General features: G+C 27.9%; 2 protein-coding genes across 2 annotated transcripts; both read left to right on the top strand.

Annotated features, from left to right (window-relative positions):
* Positions 1-691: 691 nt before the first annotated feature.
* Positions 692-3,101, top strand: LOC108455830 (GDSL esterase/lipase At4g10955-like). Its single transcript, XM_017754395.2, has 3 exons — positions 692-859; positions 1,148-1,247; positions 1,952-3,101. The coding sequence occupies exons 2-3, from the start codon at positions 1,174-1,176 to the stop codon at positions 2,943-2,945; spliced, it is 1,068 nt and encodes a 355-aa protein (XP_017609884.1). The 5' UTR covers positions 692-859; positions 1,148-1,173; the 3' UTR covers positions 2,946-3,101.
* An 857-nt stretch (positions 3,102-3,958) lies between these two features.
* On the top strand, positions 3,959-5,960 carry LOC108454318 (F-box/kelch-repeat protein At3g23880-like). The gene is made up of 2 exons (XM_017752735.2): positions 3,959-5,364; positions 5,735-5,960. The coding sequence occupies exon 1, from the start codon at positions 4,105-4,107 to the stop codon at positions 5,278-5,280; it is 1,176 nt and encodes a 391-aa protein (XP_017608224.1). The 5' UTR covers positions 3,959-4,104; the 3' UTR covers positions 5,281-5,364; positions 5,735-5,960.
* The last annotated feature ends 17,194 nt before the right edge of the window (positions 5,961-23,154 follow it).

The raw sequence follows: 23,154 nt of genomic DNA, 5'->3' as shown, positions 1-23,154 counted from the left end.
TCTGTTGAAGAATTGGGATCCAATACATAACAACACGTCTGAAAAAAATTGTCTCGACATAGAACATAGATCCATGTTTCAAATTAATTACAGTCTCGACCATAAGCATGCCAATATTAGCTAAGGATCAAGCCTCTCCATCTCTTTGAAACACATCTCAAGATAGTGTTGGAAAAATTCTATTTTATGGGAACTTTGAAGCATCTTCTCAATAGGTAAAGGTGGAGAGTTGAATCATAAAATTATGGTTCCATATTCTAATTCATAAGACCTTTATAACGGTATATCATATACTCAAAATAGTTGAGTGATAAATGAAAAATTGATGCTCAAAGTAAGCTACTTGAAAATATTTGTTGAAGAAAAGAAAAGTTTATATTCCACATTGGTTATATATCAAGTATGAGATGTGTTTATATATAAGAACCTTATTAAAATTTTATTGAATGATTAAGCTTGAAATTTTACTTTGCGTGTAGGGTTTGCAGGTTCAAACTCGTCAAGGTTAGGGTGTACCTGTACGACGTGAAATGCATGATATTTTTGTTGAATATTTTAGTGACTTAAATGAAAAAAAATTATTAATAATTTAATAACTTTTAGTGTAATTAATCCTATTAAATAACTAATACAAACAATTTAAAATAACTTATAATTTTTGTTTTTGACAATAATAATAAAAAAAGGATTAAAGGGAAACTTTGGCAACTTGTATAGCTGTATTCATATATACTGTTAAAAATAGTGCTCCCCCACGTCAACTCTCTGTATTTTCTCGACGGAAAATATAGAAAGATTGGCAAAAAGAAAAGTGAAAAAAGGTGAATTTGGAATCGTTCTTCGCTGATTTGATTTTAAGGTAAATTGATTTCCCTTCAGTTTCTTGAATTTCAATATTAAATCTCGGTAATTCAATGATTTCCATTTTCTTTTTCCAATTACGGGTTTTCTTGTTCCTTTTCTTTTTTGGGTTCTTTCTTGGATTATCTTTCCCAGAAAAAGAAGCAAAAAGGATTGGGTATTTGTGATTTGATTTGATCTTCTTTCTTTTTCCAAGAGAATTTTTTTTTTTTGGGGGGGTACTTAAATTAAATGTCTCCATTACTAAATTAACTGTGGGAATCTTCGTTTTTTTAATTGTATGTAGCAATTTATTTTCTCTTGTTGACATATATGGAAGGGAAACCAGCATCTGAAAGACAAATTTTCAACCTCTCAGGACCTCTACATCTCACTTCAATTGACTGGTAAATAGCTTCTTCTTTTTTTTTTCACATTCATTGCAAGATACAAAGGCAATTGGGTAATTGATAAACTTGGTAACGTAGGAAATTATCAAATTCGTGGAAATTTGTCAAGCAATTGACATTTTAATTTATAAGATTTCTTAATAATGCCTGAAAATGTAAACCCCAATTGGCTTCTTTTATTAATTGGGGTCACCGGCGAAACTTGTACGTAGCAATTTAACCTGTATGATACTCAGCTGCCATGTTTCTGGATGGATTCCTTGTTAAATTCAAGGGTTTTGATAGTATATTCGAGGGTAAAAATATGATGGAGCTCAATGTACTAGAAATTAGATTGCAATTGTCCGCTCACTTAAAAAAAAGAGTAAATTAGTCTCGGTACTTTAAATTAAAGAGCAAACTAGTCTTTTATGTTAAAATTTTCAACAATTTCTACTGATAAAAACTAGCATATTTGATAAAATAATCAAACAATTACACATGGTGTGTTATATATACTTTATACTGACATACATAGATCAGTTTTTAATGGATGAAACTTTTAACAGAAAGACTAGTTTGTTTTTTAATCTAATACACGGAAGTCAATTTGCCTAATTTTTTTAATAAAAAGGGTAAAATGTAATCCAACTCCTAGCATGAAAACTTTCATGGTACTTTTAACTATGTTTGAGATGTTATTTGGTGTACTACTTTGATAGGAATAACTTTCATCACCGAAGATCGGTTGCTGCAAGCTTGGTCCAAGGAGTGTACATTCAAGAACGCGATCGCCAGGAGAATCGCCGAGGTGCCCAAGCTCATGCGTCACCTTGGTGGGATTTCTTCAATTTTCAACTGATCCGTCCTCTCGTAGATGATGTTGATAACTCCATTTTTGGTGCCATTTATGAAAACAAGTCTTTTACTTCCAATTCCAGCCATTCAGCTCAAAATGCTCCGAGCTATGTTATTGCAATTCGGGGCACTATAAGTAAACCCGCCACCATGTCTCTTGATCTCAAGTTGGATCTCATGTGCGTTCGAAATAAACTTCATGAAAGCTATCGTTTTCAGCTAGCAATGCAGGCTGTGCAAAGTATAATTGGTGTTGCCGGTACTTCACATATTTGGTTGGCTGGTCATTCGCTCGGATCTGCTATTTCATTGCTTATAGGGAAGAATGTGATTAAGACTGGTTACAACATCGAAGCTTACCTCTTCAATCCACCGTTCTCTACCCCGATAGAAATAATCAAGAATGAAAAGCTGAAGCGCGGGATTCGCATTACAAGCAGCTTAGTTAAAGCTGGAGTTGCCGTTGCCACAAAGGGTCGACATCAAAAGCCTCAACAAGATGATCCATATATTTTACTCTCTAAATGGATACCATTCCTGTTTGTGAATCCTGCAGATAAAATATGCTCTGGTTATATCGCCTATTTTGAACACAGGAAGAAGTTGAAGGAGATCGGAGCCGGGAAAATCGAGAGGATTGCAACATGGAATTCCATAGGGAGTTCATTGTCAACTTCTCCGGAAAACAATCCGGAACCTCTGCATCTGCTTCCTTCTGCCTATCTGACTGTAAATTTGAGCAAGTCTTCGGATTTTAAACGAGCTCACGGGATTCACCAGTGGTGGGATTCGAATTTCTACGGCCAGTCTGAACTGCATGAGCATAGCTACTGCAAGTTCTTTCCTGACATTGCATAGGAGAAAGAGCACTGATTTATAACAAAATTAATTTCTTTTTTCTCTTCATATATTTGTCTGTATTTCTAATAACAAACTTCGAATTTTCTTCTTGAATACTTGTAAATATTCATCTAGGAATTCAAATCCATCTTATTTTTAAACAAAATAAACAAATTGATTTTTTAATTAATAAATCTTGATTAATTAAATTTATTAGTCGATTAATCAAGTTGTTTCAAAAAATTTTAATTAATAAATTTTTATTTATAAAATCAACTAATAAATATGTATTTATATAATAATTATCTATTATATATCATTATGTTAAAAATATTTGAAATTAATAACTCCTTTATATATAATATAAACATCAACTAATCTTTTTAATGTATTTTTCTTTATATGTAATATTTATATGTCAAATATTTATCTTCTCCACCTATGTCAAATTATATTACTTTATAATTTTATTACTTATATATATTAATATACTATTTTATTTTTATTTAAATATTAAGAGTTAAATTGTTATTATGTCAATTTTACTTATGATGATAAAAAGATAAAATTAAATAATTGGGTAACTATTTTGTAACTTTTTATAATTAGGTGACAAAAATAAAATTTTAATCTAATAATTATTTTATAATTTTTCATAATTGAGTGATCAAAATATATTTTAATAATTGAATGATTAGTATTAACATTTAGTAAATCTTTGTTAGAGATAATAAATGGTATTGATATTCACTATATTTTCACTTTTTATTTTGAATTTAAATATATAATCAATAAATTATAATTTAATTACTATAATATTTGATTTCAAAATTTTATTTTATTAAGTCAATCTTAGAAAATTCGTCAAATGATTTACCAAAATCAATTAAAGGATATTGAAATTCTCCAAGTTTTAAATTAATGATTTAATCAAATAGTTAAAAAAAAAGAAGATAAATCACAAATTAGAAGAATAAAACAATAATTATCCAATTATTAAAAACTCCTTAAACCCTAATAAGAATCATTTTGTTATCAATATATCGCTTAACAGCCTAAAGAAAACGGAGAAAAAAATTTGCTCTCTTTACCCCACAAAATCAACACCGTTGATGGGGGGAGAAGACTAAAAACTGACCCAAACACCCACAAAAGAAGAACAAATAAAAACCCTCGAATGAATTCTTCTTGTTCAGGAAGAAGGCTGAGAACTATGGCTTCCTCATTGTCATTACCCCAAACTACCATTTCCGATATCCTTTCTAGATTACCCGTTAAGTCCTTGACCCGATTCAAATCCGTTTCCAAGGACTGGGCTTACCTCACTTCCACCCCAGCTTTCGTTTCCGACCATCTCTGCCGTTCTTCTTCCGACCCGTCTCTAATCGTCCGCTGTTACAATACCCAATCCGGCTTCGACTCTGTGATCTTGCTGATCACTGACCCAACCCAGAATTTCGCTTGCCGGCATTTGGCTGTTCCTTTGGATGAACCGCTTCCTCTGTTCCCGAAAATCGTGGGTTCAATCGGTGGTTTGGTTTGCTTCGATGTTTCCCCTTGTTATGCTTCTGATTTTGTTTTGTGGAATCCTGGGACTAAACAATTCAAACACTTACCTTTCCCTTTGATTGCTTCAACTAGAAGTAACCCTATTTGGTTAGTCTTTGTTGGTTTTGGGTTTGATTCATTCAATAATGATTATAAGCTAGTTAGGATCGTTTCTTTTAAAAGAAATGATGGTTTACCCTTTGTGAGAGCTGAAGTTTATTCATGGAAAGAAGGGATTTGGAAGGAATTAGAAGATACTGTATGCTTTGATTCAGCTATAATATGTGGAGGACAAGATGGTGTTGTTGTTGTTGATGGTAGTTTGAATTGGGTAGCCATTGGATTACAACGATATGCCGATAGAAAGGTCGTGATTTCTTTTGATATGAGAAGGGAAGTGTTTAAGACAATACCATTGCCAGCACTGACTCGAATTGGCAATGTTAAAGTGATGTCTTACATGGGATTATTAGCTATTGCTGTATACCCTTTAGTTTTTGCAGCCAATGGTAATAATATGAACCGTTTCGAGTTCTCAGTATTGAGTGATTGCGAGGATGGGAGGAAACATTGGACTAATGTTGTTTTGGCTGAGAATTTCTCAAAGTCTTTGGTTCCAATGGGGACTTGGAGAGATCGTGAACTGATGATTAAACAAATGGGTGATCGAGACAATCACCCGAAGCTTTTCTTGTATGATCCAATCGACGAACGAACTAAAAGGCTTCCGATCGATTGTGCTGATTTATATTTACAATGTTACAGTCATGTGGAGAGCTTGGTATCAGTCGATGGAAGAAACTAAGATGCTGTTGAAGCAAAGCTTTCAAGAATTTAGGTTGGGCTTGGTCGTTTTTCAACTTGCATGGGCTTTTAGTTTTATAAATTGGTAAAGACTTTATATTCAAGTGTCTTTTTTTCGCTTTATAAATGAATATGGATGGATATTGAGTAGATAATCATGCCTTTTCTGACTTCAAGTTTCAGTATAGTACATGGTGAACATTGCAATTATATATGTTTTCTGATGAGAGACCCTACATTGTTAGCTTTACTTGCTCCATATGCCTGTTGACGTATATAGAGCCTTTACGTAGAGGAAGCCGGATTTCAGATCTTCGGAGCATATTGTTTGTAGGGTATGGAAATGATATATATATGTAGAGAAAAAATTTTACATTTTCATGGGTATATATAGAAATGGCCAAGGCTTATTAGAGAATGATTATCTATCCCAATAAATTGGTGACTTTTTACAGGCAATAGGAAAGAGTAGCCTAAAAAGCTCGTCGATAGCTCGGAGTTGAAGGTTTGGGACCCTTATTCTAAGCAAATTTTGTTAAGGGGAAATCATCAACTTGTTTTTTCTTCTACAATGTATGAACGCCTTGTTCATATAGACTTATTTTCTTTTTTTGGAAATGATTAGTTAGTATGTTATTATAAAGTATGGATGATTAATATAATTGTGGTTTCCTTGTGAAATTTCTGACTTTTCTCTATTGTGAACACGTAAGTTCGAACTTTAAAAGGGGAAGCATAAACCAATCAAACTAATTCATAAGATGATTGAATTATTTTGTGTAATGAAAACTCTTCAAGCATAATTGATTTCACTTTCTCTCATGACATCATTGCTGTCTGTGTGTTTCTCTCTGTGTGTTTGCTATTTGGGATCCATTGTAGTTAACTTTTTTCTTGCTAGTCTTCCCTGTTGCTAAATCTGTCAGTTTATAGTTGACTTTTGATTTTAGTTTCAAGCAAACGTTTTTTTCATTGAATACCGTGAAAAGGGTCTTGCAATGATGTTTGAATCGGGCAAAAGACTGGTTGAGCATGGCGGTTGCATTGGATTTTTATATTTTTTAATGTTTTATTTAATCAAACTGAGTGGACCGAGTAAATCAGTTGGATTGACAAACCGGTGGATTGATCGGTTCAACCTCAATTCCAAAACCTTGGTGTCCAGTAGAAATAGTAAGAGAGAATATCCCATCCCGGACCTCTTTTTCTCTGGAAGCTAGCAGTTCACCATGCGGGACAATCTCTAAAGTTTCTTCATTGACCCTAAGTATAAGATATATAATGACTTTTATGATAGGTTAAATTCTAGTATTAGTCTTTGTATTTTGTGAAAGAAAGTTGTAGATTTAGTCCCAATACTTTTTAAATTTTAAAACTTTAGTCAGCATCAAACGGTAATCATTAAATTTCACGTATTATCATATGTAATGTCATATTAGTTATTTCTAAATTTTGATGTGTCAAACGTATTATCATACGTAATGTCATATTAGCTTGTTAATTTCACGTATTATTCACTAAAAACAAGTTAATGGATTTACTATTGTTATTTGTGTCAATATTGAAATTTCAAATTCAAAAGGTATCAAGACTTAGAACGATTTAATTGGAGAATATTGATTAAATTTATAATTTTACTTATAATATAAGATTAGTGATCAAATTTAACCAAACATATTTATCTGTTGCTATTGATTAGATTAAAATTGATTAAATTAAATTTTATGAATCAAATTCACAATTTTCATAAATTTGTAAAATTTAACTTTTATAATACTTTGTCGAATTTTTGCAATCTCTATTGATTTGGTGGAGGTAGCATTAAATGAGCTAAACAATGTATTGTAATATACTATCTACAACTACAATCTTACATTCTCGTAATTTCATTACAAAACATAATTTTACATTCCCCGAAGCAATCATTGTTATAAGGATGTGTTTCAAGTTTTTGGGAAGATTATTTAGAAACTGTTGTTATCACATCTATGACGACTTAGAAGTTTCAACGATGGCCAAGTGTGGGACATAGTTCCCCTCATAAGAGATGATGGGCATTCCTATCAACATATGGGCTCTAAAGTCCATAAAATATACTGTCTTCTTTTTGAATCATCCATTGATAAGATATAATTTCTCTCACACACACATGTATATGAATAATGCTGATATGATCTCACTCACGCCCTTTCTTACATTAAATGGAAAAAGGAATAGTAATTAAATCATCTTCTTGCATTAAGAAACAGTGAAACAGGTCGTTGTTAAAGATGGACAATTGACAAAGCAGTATGTTAATGTCGTGATATGCCTGTCTTAATCTCCAAGGTGTCTTGTTATTATAACATGATTAATTTACATCAATGCAAACAAAAACACTTTTTCTTTTCATTTTCTTATGAAACTTTATCAAAATTAAATTGTGGATAATGACGATTGCAATTGAGACGATGATAAGTTACTATCTCATTTGCAGTAGTGGAGATAGAAAATTTTTTTTTTTGGCGAGGGAGAAGTTAGAATTAAATTATATATTTTTACGATAGTAAAAATAAAATTTTATTATTTTAATAGTCTATATATTTATAATTTTAAAAGATTAAATTAAATTTATATTATTTTAAAGAAATTAAAATACAATTTTATTAATATTAATTTAAAATTTAAAATTTTAAAGATGCTTGATTTCTAGTAAGCTCCGCCACTGCTCATTAGATGGAACATGATAATGGCCAAGATAAAATAAAAAATAAAAATTATAGAGATGGCGATTTCCCATTGAACCATTTGCAGCTGGCACAAGTGGCAGATCATTTAGTGACTGACTTAAAAGAGGAAAATTATTAAAATAAATAAATTGAACTACCTTGTACTATGTGCAGCAGTATTAAACAGTGACTTTAGGATAATGATTTGCACCAATCATATAGTATATTACGTGGAGTAATTCTCTTAGGTTTTAGAGCTTTAATATTTTTAAATTAATTTTAAAAAACCTTTATTAAAATATTAAAATTTTAACATGACAATTTATTTATTATTTCACGTGCATTTTATTATGACATGATATTTTTATTTTATATGTTATGCTAATAAATAGTTCAAAAATTAAAAATATTTAAAACTCTAAAAAATGAAGTACATTTAGATTATCATGCAGGCTTCAATGTTTAAAAATTTAATATTTTAGTCGGTATTTCTATTAAAAATAAAAATTTGACTATTTTTAAATGTTGAAAGTCAAATTTAGTTAAAAAATATTAAGGACCAATTGACCAAAGAAACAAACACGTTAGGGACTAAATTTGGTATTATGCCTTTTATGTTTTTTAAGGATAAACTACATTAGTAGTCATCCAATTATAGTCTTTTCTTTTCTTCTTTGGTCACTCAATTATGAAAATTACAAAATGGTCGCTCAACTAGTAAATTTCTTTTTTTATTCACCCAACTATGAAAAATTACAAAATGATTACTCAACAATTTAATTTTATCTTTTTTAGTCACTCAACTATCTTAAATTTTTGGGTGCTTCCATTTTTACATTAATTAATTTGTGACCGAAAAAGAAAAAAAATAAAATAATTAGATAACTATTTCATAATTTTCCGAAATTAAATGACTAAAAAAAAGAACCCACAATTTAACAGTGCCTTTTTTTTGTAATCCCTTTTTCACTCATTTAGGACTCAATAAACATGGCTACTAAAAAAACCAATGATAGGCTTTTGCCATCGCCGCCATCTCCCTGGCTTTGAGCTTGAAAATATTAGTTAAGTTAGGGTGATACCAATCACTGACAACAAAGGAAAGGACCATATATGGCTTTTAACCCCGACCTTATGTTTATAGCCTAATGTCACATACGCTGACATTCATTGCCTTGCTCCATATATGGACCATATGATATGTATATTTATATAGGTCAAGTAACATGGAATATTTTTATCTTACCCCACAACAACAAGCCTAAAGGGTGAGTAGCACTAGGGAGTTTTGCTTGCTTACATACATTATAAGATAATCTCAAGTTATGATTTTGGTTTTTTATTACATTTAAATTTATAATTTAGTGTCGATTGAGTCTTAGTTTAATTGGTATTAGTATTATTATCGATGCAGAAAAACTTGAGTTTGAGTATGCTGAAACGCATTATCCTCCTATTTAAAGGTTAGAAAGGACTATAGATAGTTCTAAGCATTATATCAAAAAGAGCAAATATGATAAAAATTTATAATAAGATTAATGTTCAAAAAGCTATTTATATGAATCATAGAGGTCAATTAATGGGGAGTTATTTTACCTTAGCCCACAACGACTAGACTAAAGGGTAGTGAGTAGCACTAGGGAGTTTATGTATGCGCATATTTACTCTGGAGAGTTAAAATTGAATTGTTAAAATTTTTAATGGATCAAAATATAATTTTACTAATATATTAACTTTAAATTTTACAATTTTTAAAAGGATTAAACTATATTTATGGGCACCTGATTGTCCTTTAGGGTTGTCTTTGCCAATACAGTTAATTATTTCGATTAAAATATTGATATTACTTTTTTTGTCAAAGGCACTTATTGCATCTCATTAAATTGATAGTCTTTTTTATATTAGAAGAGTTATTTTTAAGAAAAATCGCGTCGCCATTCTAACTAGAATAATTAATGATGTTATTTTTTGGATGAACTAACGATATTATAAAAATATAAGTCTAAGTTATGCTAAAATTAAAGTATAAATATTAAATTTTAAATTTGAGTATAATAAAGGTACCAAAACTATAAATTGACCAAAAGAAAATTTTAAATTTCTCTTTTACATTTGTTGTTTTCAATCTTAATGTTATGCACAGGGTTCTTTTTCATTCTTTTATGATTTAGAACACCTTACGCTAATAATGCAAATTTATGATACATTAATTTGGTAAAAATATCATGAAGGTTATTATATTAGGTGTTTGATTGTGTTTTTACTTTTTTATTCAAAAAATATGTAATTTAGTCCTTATACATTAGATTAAAGAGTAAACTATCTATCTCAATTGTTAAAATCTAGTCCTCGTACATCGGCATGAGCTACACATAGCACACAACGTGTAAAAAACTATCTAATTATTTTATTAATCACATCCGTTTTTAACAATAAAAATAAATAAAAAATTTAACAAAATAACTAATTTATAATTTAATCTAACGTGTAAAAACTAAATTTCTCATTTTGAACAAAAATATAAATCTCAGTTTTAATAAAAACAACCATAATATTTTTACTAATATATTTACGTGTAAATTTAGTTGTGGTGGTAAACTGGATGAATAAAATAATTAATAGTAACGATAATAGTTGAAAACAATTTCCAATGCAAATTAATTATGATTTGAAGAACCCAAATGGTGGACCTTTTGGTCTGATAACAATACTGTAATAAACCCACATAAAAATTATTTGACATAAATATGATAAGTACATACATACCAGCAAAATTCAAGACTAGGTGACTGAGCTAGCTAGCTAGTAGGGATTAAAATATTACCCAATTTTTGTCATAATGGAGGCTTATCTTTCCCCCATTGTGAAGTAATTAGAAGCTTTGTGTGGGGGGTAATGAACTTTTTGGCCTTTTTTTTCATTTTGAGAATCCTCTTAGAAAAATTTGACCTTTTAAGCTAAAAGATAACACCATTGCTTTCACTAATTGAAGTGTATGTGACTACCCAACCAATTCCCCATGGCCCCATCCCTTTATGTGCCTTGGATTTTAGAGCTCAAAAACAGTGGTAAAGGTTAAAATATGTCTTAAGTCCTTGTATTTTTATAAATTTAGAATTTAATCCTTTTTTTATTTCTAGAAATTTAGTCTTTCTTCAAATTTCATTTTCAACTATTAATACTATTAAAAATATTTTGTTAAATTTAAATTCATTACAACTTCATTTTTTGATCGCATTGCTACCAAATAAGTTTTTTTATTATTTTAAAATATCATATTAACCAATTTAACAAAAAAATAATTGAACCTGAATTTTAAAATCTAAAATGTGAACCAAATTCCTAAAAATAAAAATATAAAAATTAAATTCTAAATTTATGAATAATATAAACCTAATAGTAAAATATGAAACCCAATACTGTCTTTAAATTACGGGATACATCGTACATTGAAATTTCATCAATTATAATCTTTTTTCTCCTTTTGTATATGTATAAAAAGAAATATTAATTGTGAATTTTTTGGGATATCTAATTTATATGTAAACATGTTAATACTAATATAACAATAATTTGATTTGAAACTTAATTTTATCGTAATTAATCATAAAAAGTCGACAATTCAAATCTAAATTTTAATTATTTAAAAAAACACGATATTCAAATACAAATAAACTAAACCCAAAACATTTAAAACCCATAATAATTCAAAAATTTTAAAACTCCGAATTTTCTCAATCCAGAAAACAGCCCAATTAAAAATTGAAACATGTCACATGGGAATTTGTATGTAACGTGTAGATAGTGTTAAAAACCTAAATTTTATCGTAATTAATCATAAAAAGTCGACAATTCAAATCCAAATTTTAATTATTTAAAAAAACACGATATTTAAACACAAACTAAACCCAAAACATTTAAAATCCATAATAATTCAAAATTTTTAAAACTCCGAATTTTTTCAATCCAGAAAACAGCCCAATTAAAAATTGAAACATGTCACATGGGAACTTGTATGAAATGTGTAGATAGTGTTAAAAAGAGGCAGATGATGAGTTCTTTCAAGATGTAAACACTCAAAATAATTTGCAATGCTGTTTTTCAATTGAATATTAAAAAAACAAAGAATTACAAGGAAAAAAAAAGAGAAGAAATTGGTTGGTGATAGGGTTGATGTTGGCAACGACACATAATAATTTATGAATATACACAAAACATTATATAAATATACAATCTATTAAATTTTATATGATACAAGTTTTTAAATTTAAAAAAATTAAACTTTTTCTACTGTATCCATTGTTTTTTTAAATATATATATAATTTCTCACTTCTTCTCTTAGCAAGGGTTTTGACTAAAGAGGAAGAAGGAATAGAAAATTCATCTACGTTTGTCTTATACAGCAATTGTAGACAAACATAATAATTTTTTTCCTAAAACAAAAAATTGAAAAAAGGTCTGGTCGGTGAGACATTTTCCTTCCAGTTGATGTAATAATTTAACAATTTGTTTAATTTGATTGGTACAGTTTTTTTTTTTTTTTTTCTCATGCTCATAAGCCTTCAATGTTTCATACGGAAATGAATTATTGATAATTATTGCATTTAATACGAAATTATTATGAATTATAAATGTGGATTGGTAATTTGGTAGAGTGAAAGGACAGATTCTATTCGTATAGAGAGCAAAAGAAACATAAAAGTTAAAAATTAAGGTAAACTTCGCTCGATTTAACTACTCAACTTTAATAAGTTATAAAATTGTGAGCTCCAAGCAATGATTTCAGATCAATATGGTAGATCGGTACCCATCGATGAATAAAAGAACATACTTTAGATTCAATATGATTCGTGACATTTAAAGTTGTTTTAATTAAACTGTAGAAGACAGGGGGAAAGAGAGTTTTTTATTGTTGCAACCAGTGTGAACAGAGAAGGTCATACAACAATGATTTTAACGGCCCAATGACTTAAACATAAACTTACTAATAGTTTAATGACCTTGGGTGTAATTTACCTAGAAATTAATTGAATAGTTCACAAAGTCAAATACCAAATTCATTAACTTCTAATTTTTGCAGTCTTCATTGATTAAGTAATTAATTAAGCAAACACCATGATTATGATGGTTTTGGTTACTTAAGCTCTCCACCGTTAGTGGTAATTAACCTTCTTGTTGTTTGTTGGGGAGCAACTAATGCACTCCTTAATGCATGTAACGACAATTTTTAATTGTATAAATTCGAACATTAATCTATTAATTACAATTTTTCAAAAAGGGTAAACTACAAAACAGTTACTTATGTATGATTTAAATTACTTTTTAGTCACTGAATTTTAATTTATTGCAAAATACCTATGAACATTATTAATTTGTAACATTTTGATCACTAAGTAGTTAATGGTGTTAGGGAAAGTTAACGTGGCATGTTAAATCATAATTTTAAGTGAAAATTTTAAGTCAAATTGCATAGATAGTCCCTATATTTATTTTTTTGAAAATTTTAAGTTCGTGATTAAAATGTTACAAATTTATAATATTAATAACCATTTAAAGTTTGGTGACTAAAATATAACTGAATTATCTTATATACCAAGTGAATATAGTCAGAGGGCAAAAGAAAAGGACCGTTGACAACAAAGAGTCATGCTGTCCTGTAAATAATGGTCATATGAATGAAGAAGTTATATAGATTAAATTTTGTTATTAGTACTTGCATTATGCTAAGTTATGGATTTAGTTCTTATACTTTAATTTAGTTATTTTTAGTTACTGTACTTTTCAAATATTAACTTTTTTGCCTCGATTAAATGGTAGCAATTGAATTAATTAAGTTTTGTTTTTTCCAAAATGTTATGCAGCAAATATATCATCATATATGTAATGCCAAGTCAACTTGCTATTTTCATATATTACTCACGAAAAAATTAATTAAAGAATTTAACAGCTTTCATTTGCGTTAAAATTGAATTTCTAAAATTCAATATATATATATATGGACTAAGAATTATCAAATTGGAGAATATGAACTAATAGCAACATTTATCCAAACGGATTTAACCGCTTCTGTTTGAATCAAGACTAAAATTTTAAAATTTTAAAAGTATAAGAACTAAAATCGACATATTTAAAAAATATAAAATTAAAATTAATAAAAAATATATAAGGATTAAATTGACAAGTTATGTATTGTACAGGGATTAACAGCAAAATATATACATAGCTAAAACACGTCAATATTGACATTATTCAGGCGGTGGAGAATAATAATGCCTTGGGTTGGGCTTACATGGCTCGTCTTCACCTGTTTTTATGCATGTGGCATGCTATTAAAGTTTTTTTAGTTAAAATATCTTATAAGTATTTGCTGTCATCAAAATTTTAAAATTTAACCTTTATATTTTTATTTTCAAGAATTTATTTTATTTTACTTTTTTAAAATTTAAAATTTAGGTTCAAATTTTAATCTTGTTATTTTTTTGTTAAATTCAGATTAATTATAATATTATTTTTAATTACACAACTCTTAAGTAAGATTTTTTAAATTTCAGAATGTCACACAAATATATTTAATAAAAAATATTAACAATTAGATCAAAATTTTAAATCAACATAAAAATATAAGAACTAAATTTTAAATATTGAAAGTATAAAAACTTATATCATATTTTAACTTTTTTTCCGAATGTTTCCTGAGTCAATGACTGTTGTGATGGTAATTCATGGAAATTGCCGGTTGTCGATGATGTCACAAGGCAGGGGAGAAAGCTGGAAAATAATTTAGTAGTCAAATTGAATTATAAATTTTAAAAAAAAATTATTATCTTTAAACGACTTAGGAAGAAATTTGACGATTTTGGAGGACCATCACCTAAATTCGCCCGCCTCAAGGCTCATAGGGTTGACCGGCGGGGGTATTTTGTCAACTTTCTCAATGTTTATATTCTACATCAATTTTCATCATATTTGGTAAACGATATTAACTAGATTTTTTATAGTAATTTAGGACATTAAAGGGAAATAATAGTTAATTCATTGCTATAAAAAACATTTACCAATTTAGTATTGAATTATATTTTCTTTTCATTTTAGTACGTGAATTGTTTTTATTTTAATTCGGTGTTACGATTATTATTTTCGTTTCAATTTATCTTAATATGAAAAAAAAGTTATAAATAAAAACATGACATGTGTGTCATTGATGATGGTTAACAAACAAATTATTGGAGAAAGAATGGGAAATAATTATAGTGGTATGTTGAACATGGGTGATTGGTAGTTGGCACACAGATTAGATTAGATGTTTAATTGGAAATGTTTTTCCATGAAAACCCTTTATGGTGCATGAGATTTGGATTTTGAGAGTACTAATTTGGATGGGGTTCAACATTTAATTGGTGATTGAAATTTCCTACCCTTTAGATCCCACATTTAATATTGGCTCCACTTAGATATGTACAATAACTCTTTATTCATTTAATTATTATTATAAAAATATATCAATATAATCAACCAACATTAAATGTGTTGGTAAGATATATTATATTTTTAAAGAGATTATTTTAGTTTAAATTTTAAAAATAATAGTAAATTTCGAAAAGATAAATATTTTAAATGTAATAATCGAATCAAATTAAAAAAAAAAAAAAAGGAAAAAGGTAACGAGAAAGTGATGGTTGGAATGCAAAATAGCTAAGCAGCCTATTGATAGTACAAATAATTTGATAAGTGTTAGGGAAAATAAGGTCCTTTGTCTCCTACCACCATGGAAGTACCCACTTGCTTCATTACTTCATTTGCCTTTTCATTTTGGACATTTGTTTTTCTGCCCCTTTTCTAACGCGTGTGGACCTCAAATTTTGCACCACATTTTCCGCTTTTTTCTTTTTCTTTTTCCATTTGGATAATTTGTATCCCCACTTCCTTCCGCTTTTGTTGTATTTGTGCTTCAGTTCAAATAACCACATATTTTGCAACATAATACTCTTTTAGGTAAAAAGATTTCTTTGGTCTTTCTCAGTTTTTATATTAAATAAATTGATCCCTTTTAAAAAAATAGAGTAATTTAATGTCTGCTAATTTTGAAAGTGACCAACTAATGATAATTAATCATAGCGTTAGTGTTTCTTTGTCCATTTTATTGGTATAATAACAAATTCCGCCTTCAAAGTTTATACTTTCTGTCAAATTGGTCTTGATTTAACAAATTTAACCCGTAACATTTACACATGCTATCAATTTGGTTCTAATTCAACAAATTTATTATGCAATATTTACACAAAATATATAAGCATTGATTCTAAATTTGTTATTATACTAACCAAAATAATGTATAAGTGACGGAAAACATTAACATTATAATTAATTATCCTTAGTTGCTCACTTTCAAAACAGTTAGAAATTATATTGTGCTAGTTTTTTTTTTTTTGAAAAGGACCAAACTGGTCAATATTGAAATTGAGAGGAACCAAAAAGGTGTTTTTACCTAACTTTTTCCTCCTAATTAATGGTACAATTAAGAATAGTTTGGATGGGGGTGCGTTTAACTCCAAAAAAGTTAAAAACAACGGTGGCGGTGAGATTAATTATTGTAGCGATGAGATTGGATTCTGTAGTAATGAGGTTAGAAACAGCGGTAAGATATGTGTTTGGATTCAAACGCAGTTATAGTTATGAGGTGACTATTAAATATATTAAATTATAATTTTTTAAAATTATTTTACTTTTACAAAATTTTAAATATATTCACATATATAACTTCATTTAATAAAATATTAGAAAGTAAATTGATAATAAAATATTATTTTTTCTTTCGACGTGTTTTTTTTTAATTTTCTTTATTCAATTTATTTTTTCTTTTCGTTTGCAGCTTTGAATATTCAACTGGACATAAATGGAGCAATAAAAATTTTGGGGTGTGGCCCGATCTATTCCATTCCACCGCACTAAAGCCTTGTCATTCAAAGTAAGTTTTGTATTACGATTGCACATAAATCTATAGAAAATACATTGTACTATGCTAAATGGGGTTGCAAAGGAAGCCTTAGTTAAATGTCTAATCGTGAATGTCAAAAGACAATTTTTTTTTAGAAGTGTGAGATATGTATATTTTTTTTCACATTTAAGAAATGTCGAAATTATCCTCACATATACAATGAATCAACATATGCATTGAAAAGTTTGAAAACAAATATAGAAAGTGTATTTTCCTAAACTATACATGCATTGAATATAAACACTCTTCAACTAGGCATGGACAAAAAGGGAAGAGAGAAGACAAATTTTGTGAGTCATTCAAAGTTGGAGAAATAAAAGAACTTGTTGCCCCAAGTACATTTTTGGCTGGTCTGTAATAGATGAATTTTAACATCTCAGTCCTCGTTCAAATACAAACAAACACTGTGCAAGAGTTTTTGTGAAAGAAAAAGGCATTAAATATATCATGTGACGTTTAGCTTTGAAATATGTAGTATTTGTAATTATATATATATATAATTTGATATTGAGGGGGGCTTTAGGAATTTGTTATTAGAGGTTGAAATAAAATTACATAAGTTTGAGGGTCAAAGGTAAAAATTTCAATATTTTAAAAGGATTTAAATTAAACTGTTGTGAATTGAGAGGGATCAAAGTTGTTATTATTTCGTTTAATCAAAAGGGTCCAACATTATGGGTGAATTCAGTTTAGTTTAATCGAATTCTTTAGAAATTTCAAGAAGTCTATGAAAATTCGGTGCTAACTTTAGATTTTGGGTTTTTGGACTTATTAGGTAAAACTAATTCTATTTTATGGCTTTTGGATATTATTTAGTATTCAAAATCTTTTTTATTATTAATGATGGGTATCAACAAAAGAGGAAACAATGAGAGAAGGTAGTGGTGCAAAGGGGGTCGGTTCACTTAAATAGACGGAGAGTCGAAAAGGGGCAAGATGAGGAGGAAGATTGTTGTGAAGGTTGAGAAACCTAAGTATAGAAAGTAGGTGGTCAAGGTTACTAATGGGCAAGTAAATCCCTTTCTCATCGATATAGGGACCTCTGTAACACTTTTACTGTGGAATTACTGACACGTTGAAAAAGTAACAATTAATATTTTTATCTTCATTAAAAAAGTCAATGAGTTCGTTGAAGATGAAGGAGTTCCTGTTTCTGTTTAGCTTCACCATGTACAACTGGCTATGCACAATACATATAGTTCTAATGAAAAATATTCAATTTCCTAAATAGAGAATAAAAAAAATAAACAGATTTTAGAGAGAAAGATTCGGAATTTGAAATCTCATAGAAAGAGAGAAAAGTGAAAGGAAAAGGTGAGTTTTGAGGATTGAAAAATGACAAAGGTGTAATCATAAAAAACAAATAAAAAATAAAAAATAAAGCATCTTTTTACATGTACGTACAATATTAATTTGCCTCTTACAATCAAAGTGATAGCATTTAAATTCTCATAATTTTGTTATATAAAATAGTTAATATATTATTTGGTACCTAAATTTTTTGTCCCAATTTGTTACTTTAATTTTAATATTCAGTTTATTACTTAAGTTTTTCTTTGCCCCATACAATACCTAAATTTAATTTCATTATTCAAATTGATACCTAAATTTTTTTGTCCCAATTAAGTATCTATAATTTTTATTACTAGAGCACAAGTGTCAATACTTATTGAACCACATGATTTTATTTAGTTTGGGTACTAAATTAAACATAAAAACGAAATTTAGATACCAAATTAAATATTAGAGCTAAATATAAGTACCACATTATTGTATCAAAGAGTTAAAAGATGATTTGACTAAAAGAAGGAGGAAGCATAGCGGAATCTTCTTCGTTTTCAGTGTCTTTTCATTGATTACTAATCTAAAGCCAACCAACCATGAAATTTTATATTCGTCCCTAAATTTTTAGATAATATATAATAATATATAATGATTTTACGTCTATAATATATATAAATAATATGTTACTTTTAGTTCACGTTTTAAAATTTAACAATTTTAATACTTAAATTATAAAATAAATAAAATTTTAGTTAAAATAATAAAATTAAAATATTAAGAGAATTTAATATTATAGGTTGAAGTCTCATTATTTGTAAATTTATTTTGGATATAAATTATCTTTTGTAAATTTTAATAAAAATATGAAAAGAATATTTTGTTATATTTTTAAAATAGAAGAGTTTTTAGCCATGTTGACCTACTGACTTGTGACCAGCGACGAAACTACATGGACAGTGGTGGCCCTTGCCCCCCAACTTTTTGGGGTTAAATTTAGGTCCCTCCTAATTTCGAAACTCGACAAACTGAGCCATGTCTACCATCAATTTCGGGAGTTAAACGCCTTTAGATCCCTCCTAATTTTGAAACTGGACAAATTGAGCCTTAACTCCCTCAATTTTTTCTGATTTAAATGCCTTTTAGGTCCCTGTCAATGCTAAAATTAGATAAATTGAGCTTATTTCCCAATTATTTTGTTTAAATGCCTCTTAAGTCCATTTCAATTTCCCAATTGAGCCCTACCAATTCACTTTATAAATGACTTTCCCGATATGTATTTTAAATTTATTTTACCAACAAGTGTTATTACATTTTATTACTATTTATATTTGGCCCTCAAAATATTTTGTCCTAATTTCATTCCTACTTATCACGTCAACTCAACCAAGTAATTTAAGTTAGTAATAAAGACTTCAAAATTACCTTTGGACAGTATGCAGGACAAAATTAACAAAAAGAAATAATTAATGTTTAAATAAAATGATTAATGGTTTTCAAACCAATTGATTAGTCAATATTGAGTATATTTACACTGCTATAATAATGTCATAACAAATGCTATAAAAACACATAATTTTTATGTAAAAGATGATTTTTTTCATGTGCAGCAAATCTAAATTAAATCGAGGCTGCAAAATTAAATCCCAAACTTAATTATAAAAATAAGAAAATATCAATATACTATTAAACATTTCATGAAAAATTAATATTAAAGAAAAATGTAACTAAATTAAAAAAAAAGGCAACAAAAGTAAAATTTTGGAACCATACCATGTATTTACAAAAGACTGAATATTGTACAATCTACCCAATGTAATATTTGTTTCTTACATACTATTAAGCATGTCGTTGACACGACATCATCTTAGTTTCTGACAACTTTGCTGTGTGTGTGTTTTTCTTTTCTAGAAATACTTTGTATTTGTAAATTCAATGTTTTATGTGCACACTATTAATTAAATTAATAAGAGTTAGTTTGTATTTTTTTTAATTTAAAAATTAATAAATTAGTTCATGTACGTTAGATTAAATAGTAAATTAGTTATACGGTTAAAAATTTTGTCAATTTCTATAATTAAAAATTGGTCTATGTACGTTAGCATATAGTAAACTTAATCCGTCACGTGTAACTGTTTGATTATTTTGTTAATCATATCACTTTTTAATAGTAGAAATGAATGAAATTTTAATTAAAAAAGACCGATTTACTATTTGATCTAACGATAATGACTAATTTACTTATTTTTTGAGTAAAAGAAGACAAAATGCAATCTAATTCATATTATAAAGACCTAATTTATAATACTTTAATTGAGAAAAGATAGATAGACTAATTAAAGTGCAAAATTCATAATATATATGGTTATATATAATATAAAAAAGCTAATTATTTGGCACATCGACAATTGATAATTTTAACCGCATAAATAAGATTGAGATTTTATCATGTCTTAATATTTTAAGTACAACTTAAGGACATAGAGGAAAATCCCTACTTACATGTAAAGTTAAAAATTTTCACGATAGTAACCATGAGAGTTAGGTGAGATGGCAATGGTCTCTCCTACCTTAACTAGTGATCAAGAGTTTGATCTTTCCTCTAGGTATGAAGCAACTTTAAAACTTATGATCAACATCTACCCCTTAATGGACTTAAAAAATGTTGAGCATTAGTTACTAAACTCGCTCCAGTAGATACATTAAGAAATAAAAAAAAATCGTGACAGTGTATTAAATAATTATCTTAAAAAATATATAAATATATTAATATGGATTTATCAATATAAATTAAATTGAATATTATTATGTAAAAATATATAAATACGATATTATCAAGTCTGTTACTGCTACCAGATACCCGTAAGTACTAACATAAACATTTGATTAAAGGTTATTTAATTATTATTTTAATAAAAAATTCAGTTTCTGTGATTTATGGACGAAAAAACTGTCGGTGGGATGCTCGTTTTCTCACCTTATCAATGGGTCCCCTTCTCTGTTTTTTTCTTATCATATTAGCTCTTACCGTCTTACTGTTTGTATTAATTTAACTTTATTTATAAAGGCATTTTCAGTAGAAGGGGAAAGAAAAGGTTGACCAGAATGAAAAGTTAAGAGATTTTCAAGGATTAATAACTAAATTGTTGTTTTATATTTTCAAGGAATTTTCTTTTTAACAAGGTAGACAATCTGAAATTGGTTCAAATTTACTAAATATTATATGAATTAACTAAGTTCTACTCTCCTTTTTTTTATTATTATGTAAATTAACCTCAAGGATATATTTTAATATAATATACGGTAAACTATAGTTTGCTTCACTCCCAAATGATAAAATTCTGGTTTAATTTTTTAAAATCTATAAAAATGTGTATCAATACAACGATGAAATTGTATTTCAGTGCTCATAAAAATAAGATTGTATTATGATTCAAATTATATTTTACTCCCTCTACTAGAAAAATAGACAAATTAGTCCTTATATGTAAGATTAAGGAGCAGACATGGGCTTCTATTAAATATTTCATCAATTTCTACTGTTAAAATTGATCCCTGTACGTCAACATGAGGTATATCATATATGTATCATGCCATGTGTAACTTTTCTAGTTAGTTCGTCAGTCACACCAGTTTTTAACAATAGAAATTGATGAAATTTTTAACAGAAAGGACGGAATTACTCTTTGATCTAACATAAAGAGACTAATTTATCTATTTTTAAATAAAAGTAACAAAAATTATATTTTAACCTTGCCCCAAAAATATCTTATTTATATAAAATTACCATAAGATTAACTGCTAGGGTCATAATCTTACCGAATTAAATTCAAATAATAATAAATTTAAACTCGAAATTCAACATCAATTAAGGATGTATAACATTCATTATGAAAGTTTCCTTTTATATTACTTTCGTCCTTTTCTCATTCATTTTTTCGAATAAGTTTAATCAAATATTCGTTAATGGAACATTCTCCTCTTTCCCAAATCTTTTTCTTCCCTTTTGCTGTTCTTTTCCTTTTTTTTTTTAAATTTTCTTTCCTTTTTTCGAAAAGGAATTCATTTTATGTTGGCCAAAAAAAAAAGGATTTTTTTAACTAGATTTCATAATTGGTACATATATATTTTATTAATTAAAAATATATTAATTTTTTAATATAAAGCTTAAAACTATCAATAATTCACTTTAAACATTTTTATTTTATATCATACCCATAAAGATAATAACCTAAAATGTTATACAGTTAAAATATGTAAACGAATCATTAGGTTTATTTTATATTATCCAATTGAAAATTTCTTTTGAAGAACTATCCAATTGAACTTTAAAATATTCTTTTTATTTAATTAAATAAATTGAGATTCTTTAAAAAAAAAGTCTTATTCTTATTCTTAGAACATGTTTGGATAATAATCTTGATGAACCACTAAATTATATTATTTGCTTAATTACTTTATTTCCTTTCCCAAGAAGGGCATAAAGCAAAAAGAACACTACCAAGCACTTTTTAAAATAAAGTATTTATTTATATATGTATTAGTGTGAAATGACATATTTTTATAATTCTATACAATTTATAACATTTTTTTAAAAGGAGTCAATCAAGTAAAAAATATAAATTTTACAGAAATTAAATATATATATATCTAAGTAAGTTTTCATTGTTTTAAAAGGGAGTCAATTAAGTCCAATTTTAGTATTTGTAATTTTTTGGTTCATTTTGGTCCCTAAATTTGGTAATCATATCCATTTTGGTCCCTCAACTTATATTCTGTCAAGATTTGGTGATGTAATTGGTGTTCTTCGAACAAAACTAGGAATCAACCAGCATATTTATCCAAGCAAAAGGGTTGAATTGGGAATTGCTTGAAAGCAGGAAAAAATTA

Source organism: Gossypium arboreum, chromosome 12 (genome assembly GCF_025698485.1).
Source record: "Gossypium arboreum isolate Shixiya-1 chromosome 12, ASM2569848v2, whole genome shotgun sequence".
Lineage (NCBI taxonomy): Eukaryota > Viridiplantae > Streptophyta > Magnoliopsida > Malvales > Malvaceae > Gossypium > Gossypium arboreum.
Note: the sequence above shows the minus strand (reverse complement) of the source record. Positions and strands in the feature narration are given on the sequence as shown.